Source organism: Vanessa tameamea, chromosome 7 (assembly GCF_037043105.1).
Source record: "Vanessa tameamea isolate UH-Manoa-2023 chromosome 7, ilVanTame1 primary haplotype, whole genome shotgun sequence".
Classification (NCBI taxonomy): domain Eukaryota; kingdom Metazoa; phylum Arthropoda; class Insecta; order Lepidoptera; family Nymphalidae; genus Vanessa; species Vanessa tameamea.
In genome coordinates this window covers 7886332-7902830 of record NC_087315.1, presented here as the reverse complement: position 1 = coordinate 7902830, position 16499 = coordinate 7886332, and the positions used below count along the sequence as shown (strand labels likewise).

At 30.5% G+C, this 16499-nt stretch overlaps 3 protein-coding genes across 5 annotated transcripts in view; 1 reads left to right on the top strand and 2 right to left on the bottom strand.

The window, feature by feature from the left end:
- Nucleotides 1-16499, bottom strand: part of LOC113401338 (probable E3 ubiquitin-protein ligase HERC4) — a 333429-nt gene that overhangs the window by 14945 nt on the left and 301985 nt on the right. The gene's annotated exons all lie outside the window — the stretch shown is intronic.
- LOC113401356 (uncharacterized) overlaps nt 1-16499 on the top strand; it is a 155800-nt gene that overhangs the window by 46760 nt on the left and 92541 nt on the right. The gene's annotated exons all lie outside the window — the stretch shown is intronic.
- LOC113401354 (uncharacterized) lies at nt 973-12976 on the bottom strand. Its single transcript, XM_026641235.2, has 2 exons — nt 12751-12976; nt 973-3187 (listed from the first exon to the last, which is right to left on the bottom strand). Exon 2 carries the CDS (start codon nt 3185-3187, stop codon nt 2201-2203), a length of 987 nt encoding a protein of 328 aa, XP_026497020.2. The 5' UTR covers nt 12751-12976; the 3' UTR covers nt 973-2200.

Here is a 16499-nt window from a genome sequence, read left to right as displayed (position 1 = left end):
ATCTCCAAAATTATAAATAGACCGGACTCTCTTTTTTATTAACAAAAGTCACTTCACCATTGTGTGCTTCGGGATGACTCAGTTCGTAAACTTCATGGAATCATTTTGGCAGCCTTTGGCGACCGTCCACGTGCCAGGCACCTATTCTCCTCGGGAATAATTTTGTTGGTAGATTGTTCTCTGCCAACAATCGATCGGTGACTTATTAACAGCTTTTTAATTAGATGATCGCTTTGCAAACTCAAGAATCTTATTTGAAACTGAGTCAGTTCCTACCTTAAAATTAGGTTGTTTATCAACAACTTCGAAACTAAATGACCTTCGGCGCTACGGGATGTGCAGCACGTTCGTCTTTTGTATCAAACGAAGAACGAAAGGCACGATGTGACTGTGCTTTTACAAAAGGCACGATGTGACAGGAGACGGGTGCTGCAACCCCTTCGTACCTTCGGTTTCTTAAAAAACACTCTTGGGGTAAGACCGACAAGACCATACTGAGTCAGAGTTGACAAAGTCGCTTTTATGACAATTTTGCGCAATCAATCAATGTATGAATCTGAGCCGTCGAGCAAAATGATCAAAAGATGTTCCCACCTAAGCTATCAATATAAATATTTTTATTTACATGAGAGTCCCTATTCTATGAACGGAAGATGATTTGGCTGAGTGTCATTCAAGCCGCTGGTTGAGCTGCACTTTTACTAAGGTGGCTCCGAAATATACATACATATGTATTTACGTAAGTATAAAATAATAAAAATATTGATAGATATAGATAAAAGGAACTATGTAGAAAATAATGATAAGGTGTTGCTAATAGAAGGAGTTTAAAATTTAAAAAAATCGGTTGTTTGGTTGTGAATTTTCTAGTCAATCTGGAAAATAGTTTTTGTGCAAATAGACATTACGCACCTGGTAGTTTTAAATTATATACGACTGAAATGCAATGGATTTAAATAATATAACAAAACGATAATTTAATGTTTTATTTGTAATGCAGTATTATACAAAATATCAAATAAACACTTATGGACATAACTATATTTTTTTACTACAGTTCTGTCACAGAATTCGTTGTTTTATTTAAACCTTAATATTAAAATTAACATACCAATAAATAAATTAGAATATATTCATATGAGTATTTTATAGCATTATTTGAGGTTAAGGGAGAACAAAAATTAAAGGCTACAGACGTTTTAAGTAATCAAAAATAACACATTTTTATTTGTATGATGTTTAAGTGAATTTTCACCTAAACACACAAAATATATATTATTCCAGATAAAACCGGCGACAAAATTAGCTCGAGCTTAAAAATGATATTATTTATTACGTCAACGAAGAGTTATATAAAATTATTATATGCGAAGGTATATATTTCAATAATAATAACCATAATTCATTATCTCTGCAGCAAATCTGTTTAGATATTAATACATCACGTACACGTCTCGATAACAAAGTTATTTATAAGTTTTTAGTTGCTATTTTTGAAACGATCATTTTTTTATAAATGAAATACTTTATTCAAAATTTAATTGTACCTGTATACTTGTATCAGAGTGTTAACATTTTAATGCCAAATATGGATAAGCCTACTAATCACGCCAGTAGAATGAGGTAGCGTCGTTTAAAAGGCTTGGCTCACACGTGGCATTGTTTTTGTAAAATTACTTAATTATATAAAGTAACATGATATTATTAAATTGCTACAATATATTTGTGGCGGCGGACTTCGTAAAAATATAGGAACATATATCACATTTATGTAGACGTATTGAAATCTAATTAAAAAATAATATTGTTATTTATAGCTGCCATGGACGAACTATGTTATTTAGTTCAATCGTGTTATGTTGTTCGATTCAAAACTGTTTTTTCCAAGAAAAAAATATAAATTTAACAAAGGAGTTAATTTGTCACTTGAGGTTGCGATGATTTTGTGATTTTTTTAGGACAGACAAGATTTATAGTAAACAATATAACGTATATTACCTCAAAGTATTTCTTTACGAATTTTTCATCTTTATTTGAATAATACTCATAAAAGATAAGAATTGCATTATCCACATAATTATAGCGTGGTATATCCTGATACAGCTAAAATACCTATTTCATGATTTAATTATACAATTATATGTAAAACAGTTTAAAGAAATATTTAACATTTCCAAATAATGCTACACATATTTTTTAATTAACTGTTTTTTTGCTTAAGATAATGTTCCAATTTTCTAACCACATTCAATACTACCTCAGGATCACACGGGTTACCATATCGAGAAGGATCCGGACAGCCTTGAAGGGCAAAACAATTAGGCGTAATCTGAGGTCGCAAGCAGCAGCTTACTACTGCTCCGTCACAAATGCTAGGGGTAATGTATGGTGCCCTGCTACCACCTTTAGCAGGTCTACTCGCAATCGGTCCCAAAGTAGTAGTCGGAATTGGTTGAGGCTCGGCTCCTGCTTGCACACTACCATGTTCCACAGGAGGAACTGGTATATCGATCGGCGTTTGAGGAATTATAGGATCAAAGGAAACTGGCCTGTTTCCGTCTCCCTCGACATTTACATTCGATTCATTACCGCTTACTATTCCCCAATTTTGTTGCGTATCTTCAAAATCGGGAAATCTATTAGGTAAAGCTGGTGTTGTCGTTTCTTGATCAGACTTCCTATGATCATTTCCATTTACGGGGCGAGAAGGAACTTGACTGTTAGTGGTACAGCTGCATCCGGCATGCGGTATAAAAAGAACAGGAATAAATGCGGGAATACTCGATTGCTGAGGCGGAGGCTGTGTTTGGTGTCTGACATCGCTAAGTATTCCTTGTAAACGATTAAAGATCAACTTCAAGGCATCTTCTGTACCGTAATCACCTGTATTTTGACTTTCGTCTCGCTTTGAGTAATGAGATTGTCCCAGATATGGAAAACTTGGAGGTAACCCGAAGGGTGGATATCCAAATCCCGGATAATCATAAAATCTCTTTTGTCGCTGATTATTTTCACTTTCGTTTTCAACTGAACTTTGATCAGTGACTTCATTAGGCAAGTTTTGGCTATCAAGTTTTGGGGCTTCTTCAGTATATTCAGGAATTACTATATTAACTTCATTCGGAGCAGCTTTACAAGACGTTTGCAGTGCAAAGAAGCAGAGCAGCAATGGTAAAATGTTCACCATCTGTAATTTTAAAAGATAGGATGAGATACTGCTTATACACAATCAAATACAATGCATATAAATTCAACTTTAAATATTGGTTTTCTGTAGTTTATTTACACTGTAACAAGGTATCTATAAAATATTACTCTAATTTTCAGCTCGGGATGTATATACGTTTAGGTACATATTCAAATCACAACCAAAAGTGAAATAAAAACACCGGTAACAGTACATATCGAAGTTTTTAGTTTTTCTAGGCTTTCATGTCGCTTTTGTCTCTATACAATCGGAACAACAGAATCGCGGTGAAACTACTGTTTGGAATTCTAAAGAACTTTTAGATGATTAACTTAAATCTCAGTCGTGAAAAATATTTGTTTCATTGTGATTTGAAATTTTATGATGGTATTTTATTACTTATTCTCATTTTATTTGGTTTTCTTAATATTCGGTATTTTGATCAAATGGACAACAAAATCTATTTAAAAGACATTTCTTTGTATAAGAATTATTTACATTGAGGTTTTAGAATTAAAAATAGTATTAAAATCATGACTGCGTATACTGACGAAAAGAATTTTACTAGCATTTATACTTTTTTTTTCAACCCAATCTTTCAGCAAAATATATTCGAATTTTTGCAATTTTTTGCAATTGAAACAAACATAAACATATGTTATCGTATCAGAGGCGAATATTTGCGTTGTTTGTTTTCATTTTACGCTGATGTTCTTGCCACTTCGTCTTCTTCCCCTAACAAGACGTGGAGCCAGTTTGGCATATTATGTGGCATACCACCATAGGGCTCGTCCCAGGAAACCAATAGCCTCCGTCAACACAATTAATTCAAGATCAAGATCCTTTTGATCGTACCCTTCATAGCTTTTAACTAAAATATGATAACGAATACAGCAAAAATGTAGGTAGCGCCAATATCTTATAATCGTTATAAAAAATCTGTAGTAATAGATCTAGATTACTTGTAAATATAATTAATTATTTATTTTGTTTCACCTTATAACCTTTAACATAGCATAGCAAGTGTAAATCAATAAAAATGTCAGAGGACTTTTCGTGTTTTTTTTCTATTGAAAGATAAATTTGCTTACATATTTTGTCAATGTTTCAAATTGTTTTGTTATTATCTCTTCTTAATGAATATAGTCAGTCCAAAGGTCAATACATTTTTTTTTAAATCGTTATATTCATACATATTGTTCATAATATAATTTTATATATAGATGATTTGTTGATACGATAAAGTTCAAGGTAACAAATTTAACATTTTAATTAAGTAGTTTGCCAACTCGACTTTGTATACTATTGCCATCAGTTTTATTGCAAATTTTTGTATCTATATGTGACTATGGAGCAAGAAATGCCTTATTAATTAATTTGAAAAATATAGGTCGAAAATGAAATTATGGAATTTTGAATAAGAAAGAAAAAAAATCTTAATGAATCAATCGGCTGATATTGCCGTTAGGATAAGGTACATATTCTCAGAAGAAATGTTCAACGTAAAGAAAAGTGCTCATTGTAAACAAACTGATTCATGCACGCATTTCGTACTAGTACGGTGGATATTTTATAGAATTATAAAAGGATGGGAAGAGCGAATAAATTGCTCAATTAGGATGATGAGGATGATTATTTTATAGTATAAGTTACGGAAAACTAAAGCAGGGTGAGTGGATGGATAAAGAAATATTGTGCACATCACTATGAAGTTCATGAATTTTATTATTTTAAACAAATGAAAACTAATATGACTAGTACGTAACACAGAAAAATATCTTTCTTTTTATTCATAATATTCCCTACGCATCAAACTACGAGTATGTTTTTCACATTTTTCAAAGGTAACTAAAGCTAGGAGCAAACGGTATGCTTAAAATAAACGAAGCTTTATCTTCAAACTGCTTCAATGATTATTAGTAATTAGTTCTAATGCGCCACGACATAATACATTTATACCATGATGTTATACTCGTCGTATTATGTTATTGTATGTCTGCTCAACATCTATATCTAAAAAAATTACATATGAATTATGTATTGCGCTGTGTGTCATGTTATTCATTGTTTGTATGTGTATATATGTGTGCTTATGAGTTAGTGTGTGTGTGACATTTAGAGCAAATATCTCATAATACAATTTTATAAACTGTCTGTTGATTTAAAACTTACTAGTGTGCATATAATGTTAATCATGTATTTTTGTTCTTTATTTAAATTTTATCATAGAAAATGTTTATTATGTACCGCTGGAGTCCTATTAAATTATTTAAATAAAAAGTAATAAATAAGTTTCGACTGGTTTTTGGACAATTTTATAGGATTATACAGGTTAAGTGAGGAGACGTTTCTCGACTTCTCCTTTATTAATATATAAGTAATCCCCATTCTCATTTTTCCTTCCATCGCGGCATAAATTCCAAATTTAAACACCTCCTAAAAAATGAAATACTTTCCAATAAGTCTCCAAAACGAAAAATTAATGGCATACATTTAAATTTGTATTAACATTAATATATTTAAATTTGTTTTAATTTAATAAATTTGAGCTATCATTTCAAAACAACACTAAGTTTTAATATTTAAACCTTTACGCGTTTGCCCCATATGAAGTGGGGCACATACCCATGTGGGATTCACCGGTGCCGAGTGCGCCGAAATACCCACAAAGAACCAGCGCTAACAACTCCGTCTCTACGGGGGTTATCACGGGATCGCTTGCGAATGCTGCCATGTCTCCCCGACCGATGGCTCGCATACACAGTCTTCCAATACCTAAGGGGTTCCCCTGGTATGGGTATCCTAGCCTATGTGACGTTTATAGCGGGGTGTAAAGGAGCACATAGCCGTCGCCTTCTTCCTAGTATTCTTCTTTGGAGCAGGTAAGCGGAGGCACTCTCCTTACGCTCCCGCTGTGTGTAAATATATCCCGATATTTGTGAAGGTCGTTAGTTTATAATAATACTAATCAGATCAGATTTGAAAGTGTAGAATAATTATAACGGTATACAATTCCAGCTATATTATGAAAACACTGACATACTCTAATAGATTATAGGGTATATAATCGTCCATTATGAATTATGCGTTATATCTTACGAATTGATTGCTCCGTTCTCCGTTTATTTAGTTCTAACGCTAAGTAGCTCTATTTGTATTGTTATTTCAAGGGTGAGTGAGCTGTAATTTGAGGTACAAGGAACGGTTTTTCGTAGTTTATGAAACGCCGTTTTTCGACGATTTAAAGTATCACAAAATTAATATAATGTCTCAACTGTAATTATCTTAGCAGTAGATTCATACTTATGATTAGTATGCAACGACTAAGTGGTTTAAGCATGTTTGGAGCATCCTAAGCCAAGAGTAACAAGTTGTGCATTGTCGTTGTATGCAAATCATTAATTATTACACTGTATAAGTACTAGCTGTCTCTTGCAACTTTGTCTAAATTAGTTTCTTCTAAAATACTATGGTTATAACTTATTCCGTTACATTTTTTAAAGGTGACTGAGTTTTAGGCAATCTCGGCTGGGTTGGGATCACCCACCCACTCGTAATTTGCTACCAAACATTTTTGTTTAAGGGCGAGCGAGCCAGTTTAATTACAGGCATAAAGGAAATAACGTCTCAGATATCTCTTTTGTTCGGGTATTGATGGAACCTTAATGTCGGTTATATAAGAAATGCCTTTATTTCGTACGCTATTTATATCTATGTTTGCTAAAACTTCTCAGTATTTATCACTACCTTAAAGTTTCCTGTGATTACACTTCTACATAGTAAAGGCCTCTCCTATCAAGAAGACGGCTATAATATATTAAGAAAAAAAAAGGTCCTAATCCATAATATCCACAAAAACGCCATTGAGCGAAACGATAATAACATTTAGCATTAAAAATATCTCATTAACAGAAGGCCTTTTTTTTTAATATATAATTACCTATTATTAAATACATCTCATGCAGTACATTTAGTATTTTCTTTATCAATAACACATTTAGTACGTTTATTTCTCTATATAAATAAAGGTTTTACTAAGAGTGATTGTTGTCCCGGTCTAATTTCTTAAATTCATGTTAGCTTTGAACAGTAATTTGAAAAGAAATTATTTCTTTTACATTTTTCTCTCTCCTTTGATATTAGGTATATATGTTGTACATAAAAACCATAAAAAACTTAAAACTTACCTTATTTTTAATTGGTTACTGAAATATAATCTGAGTAAAAGAGAAAAGGAGAAAGACTCAAACTATCGAATCACCGGTTCAAACACAACATTAAATACTTGTTCTAGAAAACACGAAAATCAAAAATCCATTCTAGTACGGTCCTTTTAAGAAATTTACTAATTTAATTAAATAAATGAATTTCCTAATTGATATTATGAATATATATCTCAGTAAAACAAACGTATACGCTTAGCGGTTGTTGATATAATATATAAAGTTTCGTTTCACATTTATCTGAGAGTTAAATCTATTATAACTGGAAAAATCAATCAAAATCGTTATAGTCAAATCTGTTATGCTATGCTCGATTTGTTCTAATTTTGTATAATAATTGTTTTAACTTTACCAAATCGCATAGTGTAGTTCTGGCTCAATTATAACAATAATATATCATACCACTCCGTCATAAAACAACTGATATCCGTTCTATTAATCATCGGTCCTTTGTCTGATGAATAGAGTTGAAATAAAAATATATTTAGAATGGTATCGTTCGACTTCGTTGTTTTTCGTTCTGCGTTTTAGTCTTGGTACTATTCTAGCCATCCGTCCTGGCTTCGCAGGGATAGAGTAAAGGTCTTCATAAAACGATTTATCGAAATACTTATCTTAATCTTAATGAATTATAAAAATCCGCTGGTTACCTTTTGAGTTTGTCACTTTCAGACTGACAGACAGACGCTGCAAGTGCACTTTGTCTTATTATAGTAAGTAGGTAGTGATAACGTTTGTTTTTTTTAATTTAATTACATGCTCTTTGTCTAGGTTTAAGCAATTTCGTTAACTTTTATTAATTGTATTTGGCTTAACATGCATAACATACGGTTGACACTTAAAGGTTTTTTGGGACTTACTGTATCTTCAGTGCGCATTAAAGATTAAACTGTGAATACGAAGGGCATTGTAATTTTGAAAGTCATAAAATAACACCCAGACCTTTTAGATTAAAAATGTCAGAATCGTGATTGTTTAAATTTTGTTTTATTTTTAATTGCTTTTAAAAATACAGCCGTTTTTGTTGTTTTTGGGGTGCAGTCCTACGAATATGGCTTCACAAAGAAAATTGCAAAATATACTCACTTATTTTAGTCTATTTCAGTTTCCGACAAAAACTCATAAAATGAAGCAATTTTAAGTATATGGTTGGCTTATACTAAATTATTAACACTACAACAAACTTTATAATGTTGGAAATATGAACTTTGAAAAAACTATGAAAAATATTTATATTATTTTACAAACACACAAATTTTGTGTAAATTATATATAAGTATAGTTATTTAACACCAACATTGTTGCTTACTAATGAGTGTTGCAAATAATAATAAATTACTGTATTATGGAACATAATTTTTTTATTGATAATGCTTATAATAAAAATGACCCTGTCTATAATTGAACTATACAATTGTTTTTCACTAAAATCAAATTTGAAATCAATAATATATTTTTAGAATAATCTCTTATCTGATACCAGGATATTAAGTGATTTCAAGGACGTCTTGTTGATTAGGTAAACAACCTTTATGACCGGTAAAACATAATTGGTTTTACCCACGTTTTAACAAGTTTTTTTTCTATCGATATATATGTCTATAAATTCTTGTGTACATTACAATTCAAGTCTCGGCTCGTTCTATTGTTCATATGAATACAATTCCTTATTGCGTTTAATTATATCCAAATCTACTAATATCAAGCTGATGGACGATTTCGTTTAAATGCCCAATAAAAGTGACTTAGATATACCGCAGTATTATTTTAATTCAATTTAAGCGTCAAAAGCGCAATGGCTTAAGGAGCGCCTAGTGATGTGAAAAGTCTTAGGTTCGATCCTGATTTTAGCTTAATCGGTAAATAGGTATATTAGTTATTTCTCAAAAAGAGGTAAATGCTATTATACTTTAAAAAAAAAACAATATCATACTATTTATTCAACCCTAGCATAGGAAGATTTTATTGGAGATGACAGACGCTTATTTTGAAACGCAGATACCAACTAACAAACTAATGTACCCACATGCAGTGTTTGATACGCTCAATAGAATTACAGACAACTAGCAAGGTTATTGGCATTGTCACTGGCAATATAGCTAATGTTTTTGACAATGTTCACAGTTTTGATTATTAAGTCTCACATTTACATATTTGTAATATTGTTTTCAATACAGTAACAAAAAATCATACAACTTGATTTATAAAAACGGGATTTTAAACAAATAATAAATGCATATGACAAATGCATGCAATTCATTTGATAATAATAATTTGTGCACTGTATTTACTTGAATTTTAAAATCTTAAATTTCCCGTAGTCTTTAAAAATAGCGCGTACGCAAACCAGTAATCTCAAAAATCTCGTTCATCATAATAAAATAAATAAAACTAAGAAAATAAACGTTTTAGACTTCTTAGAAAGCCAGTTCATCCAGTTTTATTAATATGTTTTACCAATGTGTGCATTAAGTGAATATATATTAAAAATACAGACTTAAAAATTGATGATATAGTGAATTTGTGTTAGCATTAATAAATATTCTAAATATTTTTTAGAATTTTTGTTTCATCGCAGGCACGTCGAAATATTTTAACATAACGGTGGGAGATGTTAGCCAATTATTTCTTTTTGTTAACATCATTCAAGGTGAATATGATTTGCTAATTTTTGTAAAATAACATTTTGTAACACAAAGCAGATGAAAATCATTAGAACTTATTTGCTATTCATCGGTTTTATAAATTATGCCTAATGAATTTAGTAAATCTTGACACTAAAGCTTTAATCTATGGGATACTTCTAAAAAATAAGAGAAAAATATTTCTATTTACACTAATATAGATATAACTGCGTATCACGTGATTTCGACCGCGTTAATATTTTGGATAAAATTGTTTTACGCGGCTTACACTTGAGGGACCTGGCAGAAATCCTCACGTACGAAACTTATTCCAGGCGACCTTTTCCTCTCTTTCTCTCTGTCTATTTCTATTATATACGATTTTATATAATATATATATATATATATATATATATATATATATATTATTGTTATTTTTTAATTAATACGGGATTTTTAATACCAATTTTATTTCTTGTCGTTGATTTATACTCAAACGTTGTTTTCTCATTAATAATCATATAATAATCTTTCATTTTTTTAATATTAAATATGTACAATTATATTCCAAATATTATAACATCTCGGCTATTGTTTCCTGTAATTCAGATCTACTAAGTGCAATCTAGTGTGATTAAAAATGAAGGACAAGGTCAAAATAGAGGGCAAACATACGTACGTTGCTAATTAAAAATAATGTTTTTTATGTTGCAGTCGATTATAGACTACTCCCATCGAAAAAGGAATGAAGATAAACAAACATTAGATTTACGTATTCCATGCGATTCGCTAATACCTCACATTATTAACTTTATTTATAATACGAGACTGCTTACGTCGTCTTGTTTAAGTTAGAACAAAATTATTTTCTTAGATAAAATTTTATGAATTAAACTTTCAGCATACGTCTATGTCTATTTTCAAGAAAGTCTTTAGAAAAAAATCCTATTCTATGAATTAATTGGTTGACGTCAACCAGGCTACTGTTTGAACGGAGCCCTCAAATGAATTGGCTAGACTGTTAATAAAAAGGCAAATTGAGATAATTGCCTGCGACATATGCGGCATATTATGTATTTTTTATTGATAATGTATCTTAGCATCTCTGTAATCTTATTTTAGAATTTCGTCTTAAGCTAAAAAGCTACACGTTTTACCAGTAATACATAAGGTAGTAGTACCATGTAACGGCATGTTAAGATATCTCAATTGTTAAAATAAATGCTCAAAAAATATTTTGATTGTTTCTGGAACATTTATTTAAGTATAATTTTCATTGAATAAATCAATCAATTTTATGGAACATTGATTTAACTACGTAATTCGTTATGTCTCGAGAATAATAAACATAAGGGAAAAATCGTGCTGAATATTTATTTATACTAAAAACTTATGGATCCTATGATAACATCACAATAATCCTATTTCAATTCCAGCAATTCATCATTCCTATTTATATTTATTAATACAAAACATTTCAATATTTCTACCTTTTTTAAGATAACATATTCTATCTTTCTTATCTATATATATCACGTTAAGTCCCATAGGATTCAGAGACTAAAGGAATAGATAGTGCTTGACCTGATCTGACCTGAAATCGTTCAGCAGGACATCAACAAAATATTGTATTACTAAATGTAATCGTGTTACATTTAATGCATTTATTTACATGTAAATGTTGCTCGCTGTTAGGGTCGCGTCTTCCCCTTTTTGAGGGTAATATTTGGGATTGGGAATTCCACCAGGCAACTACAGTTGCGCTTCGTATTACGTATGCGGCAAATCTCTTTGGGCACAACCAAGTTGCCTAAAAAAGTTTTCTTAAACCGCCGAGACGAATGAACAAAAATTAGTGCTCGGTTTGAACACTTGTTCCTCATCGCTCAGTTTTTTATTTATGATTTTCATCTAGTTGTTATCAATAAATTTTAAAATCAAAAATACAATTTTTTATATTCTCATTTCATGATTGAAATTGAATACTTCTGTCGTGACATTATTATGTTTTAGAAGTGTATATTTTCCGGCACAAGATTCATTTACCTTATTTGCTAACGTTTAGGACAAATACGTATATATAAATACGTGTATGCGTGCCTATACCAACTGGTTTAATTCTTTTATTAATTTATTTATGTATGTTCTCTAAGTTCTTTACTTTAGAACACGTTAGTATATATCGTTAAGTTTAATTATTTTTAAAGTAGTTTATTTGTCATTTTGTAGGTCGAGTTTTAATGTGATAATTAAAAGTGTGAATGTTACTTTATTCAATTAAGAGCTAGAGGAAATTGTTTATTTAAACTATGTGGCGATAAATATAACCTTAGTAAACCTTGATTATAATATATTACCATGTTTATTAATACTCTTATGTATATGTTACATATAGCAAGTAAGTTAGATTTAAATTTATGTGAAATTGATGTACTTTATATTTTATTTCTCTACATACTGATTAAATACGGATGAATTATAGTCATAGTAATATCTCGATGACATTACTATTTATGATTTCAATTATAATTATTAAATTGCAATCAAAATACCCATTAGACGTGATGATCATTACGCTTTTTCCTCATAAGGCAAGTACGATAACATTTAACTAATTACGTTCTTTGATAATATCATATTCTTTACAAACAAAGCGACACTACTATTCAAAAATATAAAAAAATATATTGTTCTAATTACTTTTAAGTTTATTTACCTTGATTATTTGTGTGTAACCTCCAATGAAACTAAATTTATTAAAATTTTAAACACGTTTACACAATCTAACACTTTTTATACTTCAAGTATTGATGTTATGTATTCGTCATGTTTATGTAAGGAAGAAGGCAGTACAAAACATTCGTTCGAACCAAGATTAGATACACAACTGACTGCGCGAGGCCGCGTGCATAACCAAACCAACTGTTTATACGTATAGTGATGATTTTCTTAGTGTTCATAGCAGCACAGATATTAAAACACACATTGATATGAGTGAATGTTCGTTCAAAAACATTCAACTTTGAAACATTTCGAGTATTGTTTAACTTACAATGCCGCTTATATTAAATTAATTAAGAAAATTTTCATTAAAATTACTTTTATCAATGTGTTACTTGTATAATAGTGGAGATAATAGATTATTTAAAAAATAATTAATTAAAATTAGAAAAATTGCCTTGAGAATTATTTTACTTGAAAACACGATTTATAAAACTGTATAAAATCCTGTAAGATTTCGTTATTACTAAAATCTATTATACTTATTAGAGTTTTATTATTTTACTGTATTTTTTCCTTATATCTTTTGCTTTATATAAATTTTGGAAATGAATTTCACGAAACAACGTCGCCAATAGCATTCATATGTCTAACCTCATTTCAAACCATGTCATTGCGGTTTTACAAAGAACTGTATGAAGACGAGAAGTCCACGTTCACTCAAACTTTCGCCGATACCAGTTTCCCGTTAAAACTTTCTTTAGCCAAATTGCTTTAAGTTCGAGGATTTCTACAATTCTTATGCAAATGTAGAGCATTTAATTTTATCGACTGAAAAAGTCCATTTACTTTCAATGAATATATTTTTAAATCAAAATTAATATTGAAATATACTAGATATCGATTTTAAGTTTTTCTTCTTACTTCGATATGAGTGGCAAGAAATAGTACAATAATTATATATTTATAATTAGATAGATCTATAATAGTAAAACATACGCAATATTGAAAAATATTCTTATAGATCACATTGACCAGTGTTACAGTATCGGCCTTCATTGTATTACATGTTAGCAAATATTTTATAAATATTTTGAATTCTATGCTAATGGCTATAAAGACCAAATTAAGAACATATTAAACGATTTATGTAAATGATACTATGTTAATATCTACGTTGATGGTGTTACTTAACAAAAAAACAGTAGGTTAATTGGTGTGATGAAATAAGAATCTTGCTATTTTTTATGTACAAAACTTCCTGCTACCTTTTAACAGTAAGCAGAAATATTGGTTTATGCAAAGATAAAATATGCTATTTAAAATAAAATATTATTTATAAATTTTAAGAATTTAGATTAGAAAAACAAATTTATACAGGACTGGATGGGTGGGTAAATACCAATCTACCGCCAATTACCGCTAAAAAGCGATACTTTGATTTGTTGAGTTCTTGTTTGATTGGAAGTGAGTAAGTGAATTTACAAAGATAAGGGCCATAAACATTTTTCCAGTAGGTAACAATCGATGGTTGAAGGCGACCGCTTATCACGATCTGTCCTCCTGAAACGAATACAATACATTAACTTAAGAATTAAAAATCATCATTCGTCAATACATTAACTTAAGAATTAAATATCTGTCCTCCTAAAACGAATACAATACATTAACCTAAGAATTAAAAATCATTACTGATTTGAATGAATGAATGAATGAATAAAATTATAGCCAGTGTCACTCGGGATGTCGTAAAGGTTCCTAAGATACATACCCCATATATCTAATCTGTTGAAACATTTTCATGTTCAAGCAAGTACTGGGTATGGATGGATAATAAAGTATCTCTAATACTTACGTTAACCCTGAAAATGGTACATATGACTCTGAGCTTTGAAATACACATATGAACTAGCGACCCGGTCTGGCTTCGCACGGGTGCAATTTATTAATAAATATTATGATGAGTTGATTTTTATCAACAAATATATTTTATACCCTATAGTGCTCAGGCGTAAGGTAGCTTTCTACTTCTGCAAAAAAATAATAAAATTGGATTAGTTCCGGAGATCACCCCCTACATACAAATAAACGAATTTGACGTCCTTATAATATTAGTATAGACTTCATGTAATTAATAGAACTACTCGCTCGCAATATATAAGAAAACTGACATATACCGTAATTTGCTTTTTAAATTATTGCTAATAAAAAAAATGTACCTATTTATTACCCAAAGTAATTTCAATTTTTCAGGTAAGTACATCTGTATAATACGAAACAGCCATAAAAGTAAAAACGGTAAAGGAAAGGTAAGGTAATAAACATGATGTTCGTTTCTTGTCTTGTACTTTATGTGTGGCATTTATTTAACAATGGATTTCAAAGAGCCTCATAAGCCAAGATTTATATTTAGAATATAAAAAAACTCATTATTTTTCAATTATTTTTTTCTATAGGTTTCGTGCAAAACCATCTGATTTACACACCCACTCATCATATATTCCATCGCCAAGCAGAAATACTTAGTATTGTTATTTTCCGGTTTAAGGGGTGAGTGAGCAGTGTAATTACAGGTATAAGGTAGTAACTTAGATCTCATGATTTTTGCATTTTCTATGTAAAGAATGGTTAAAACTCTTCGTTTGTAGTGTCGACTGTAAATTGAACAACAATAATCGCATTGTGTATAAAGATTGCTTTATTAGTCGTTTGTTAGTATTCAAAATTTATAACAAAAAATATTAGTTTTCGTTTATGTATGTCACAGAGCACAGGCACACCAACCCCCGGCGGCAACGTACGTAAATCGAAAATTCTTGCATTACCAGTACAGGAAGTAGATCCACAGTTACATAGCTTTTTTTAACAAACATGAATAAGCATACGTAGTGATTTATCTTTATTTATTTAAATGATTCAGTCAGGAACTCTAACAGAAATACATATAAAAATACGAGTCATAGAATATATCATACATAAAGCGTTTAAATGTACCCCCAGTTATTGGAAATCATCATTCACTAGACTAGTGTCGAATACTTTAATCAACATTAATTAATAAAACTAAACGATGTATAACATTACCAAGAGCCGAGATTACCCGGTGGACAGAACGTGTACATCTTAACTGATGGTTTAAGGTTCAAACCCTGAATTGAACCTTGAAAATTCAAATGTTTCATTTACCTGTTGAGGTAACCAGCGTGTGTCTAATTTCAATTAAATTCCGCCACGTATATATCTACCAACCCGCATTGGAGCAGCGTAGTGGAATTAGCTCAATTAATTTGTCCTCAAAAGGAGAGGAGGCCTTAGCACAGCAGTGGGGCATACTTAGGTTAGACTTTGACTTTTCTTTTAACAATTAACAAATTACATCATTTTTAATAATATCTCATGCTATTAAATAAGAATAACTGATTATTTTTTGTTTTGATAACGAAATAGTTAATATTTTTCAATTGTACATAAAGCATATCTATTTAAGTTATAAATGTTAATTTATCTTACATATAAGTTAAGCGAGAATGAAACAACCAACGTAGAATACGATAAATGGTACATCATGTTTTAACGTAATAGGAAGACAAGGGTAAATTCCGTGTTCTTGCGGAAGAGCTTAGATATTACGAAGACAAAATGTGAGTGTAAAAAAATGTTACTGGGGCTTATGCGTCATGATATATACCAAGTGCTCATTCACGGGGCTGTAATTTAAAAAAAATACACATAGTAAACGTTACT

Bases quoted from the DNA above. Each gene is read 5' to 3' on its own strand.
- LOC113401354 (XM_026641235.2), bottom strand. From the start codon at position 3,187: ATGGTGAACATTTTACCATTGCTGCTCTGCTTCTTTGCACTGCAAACG.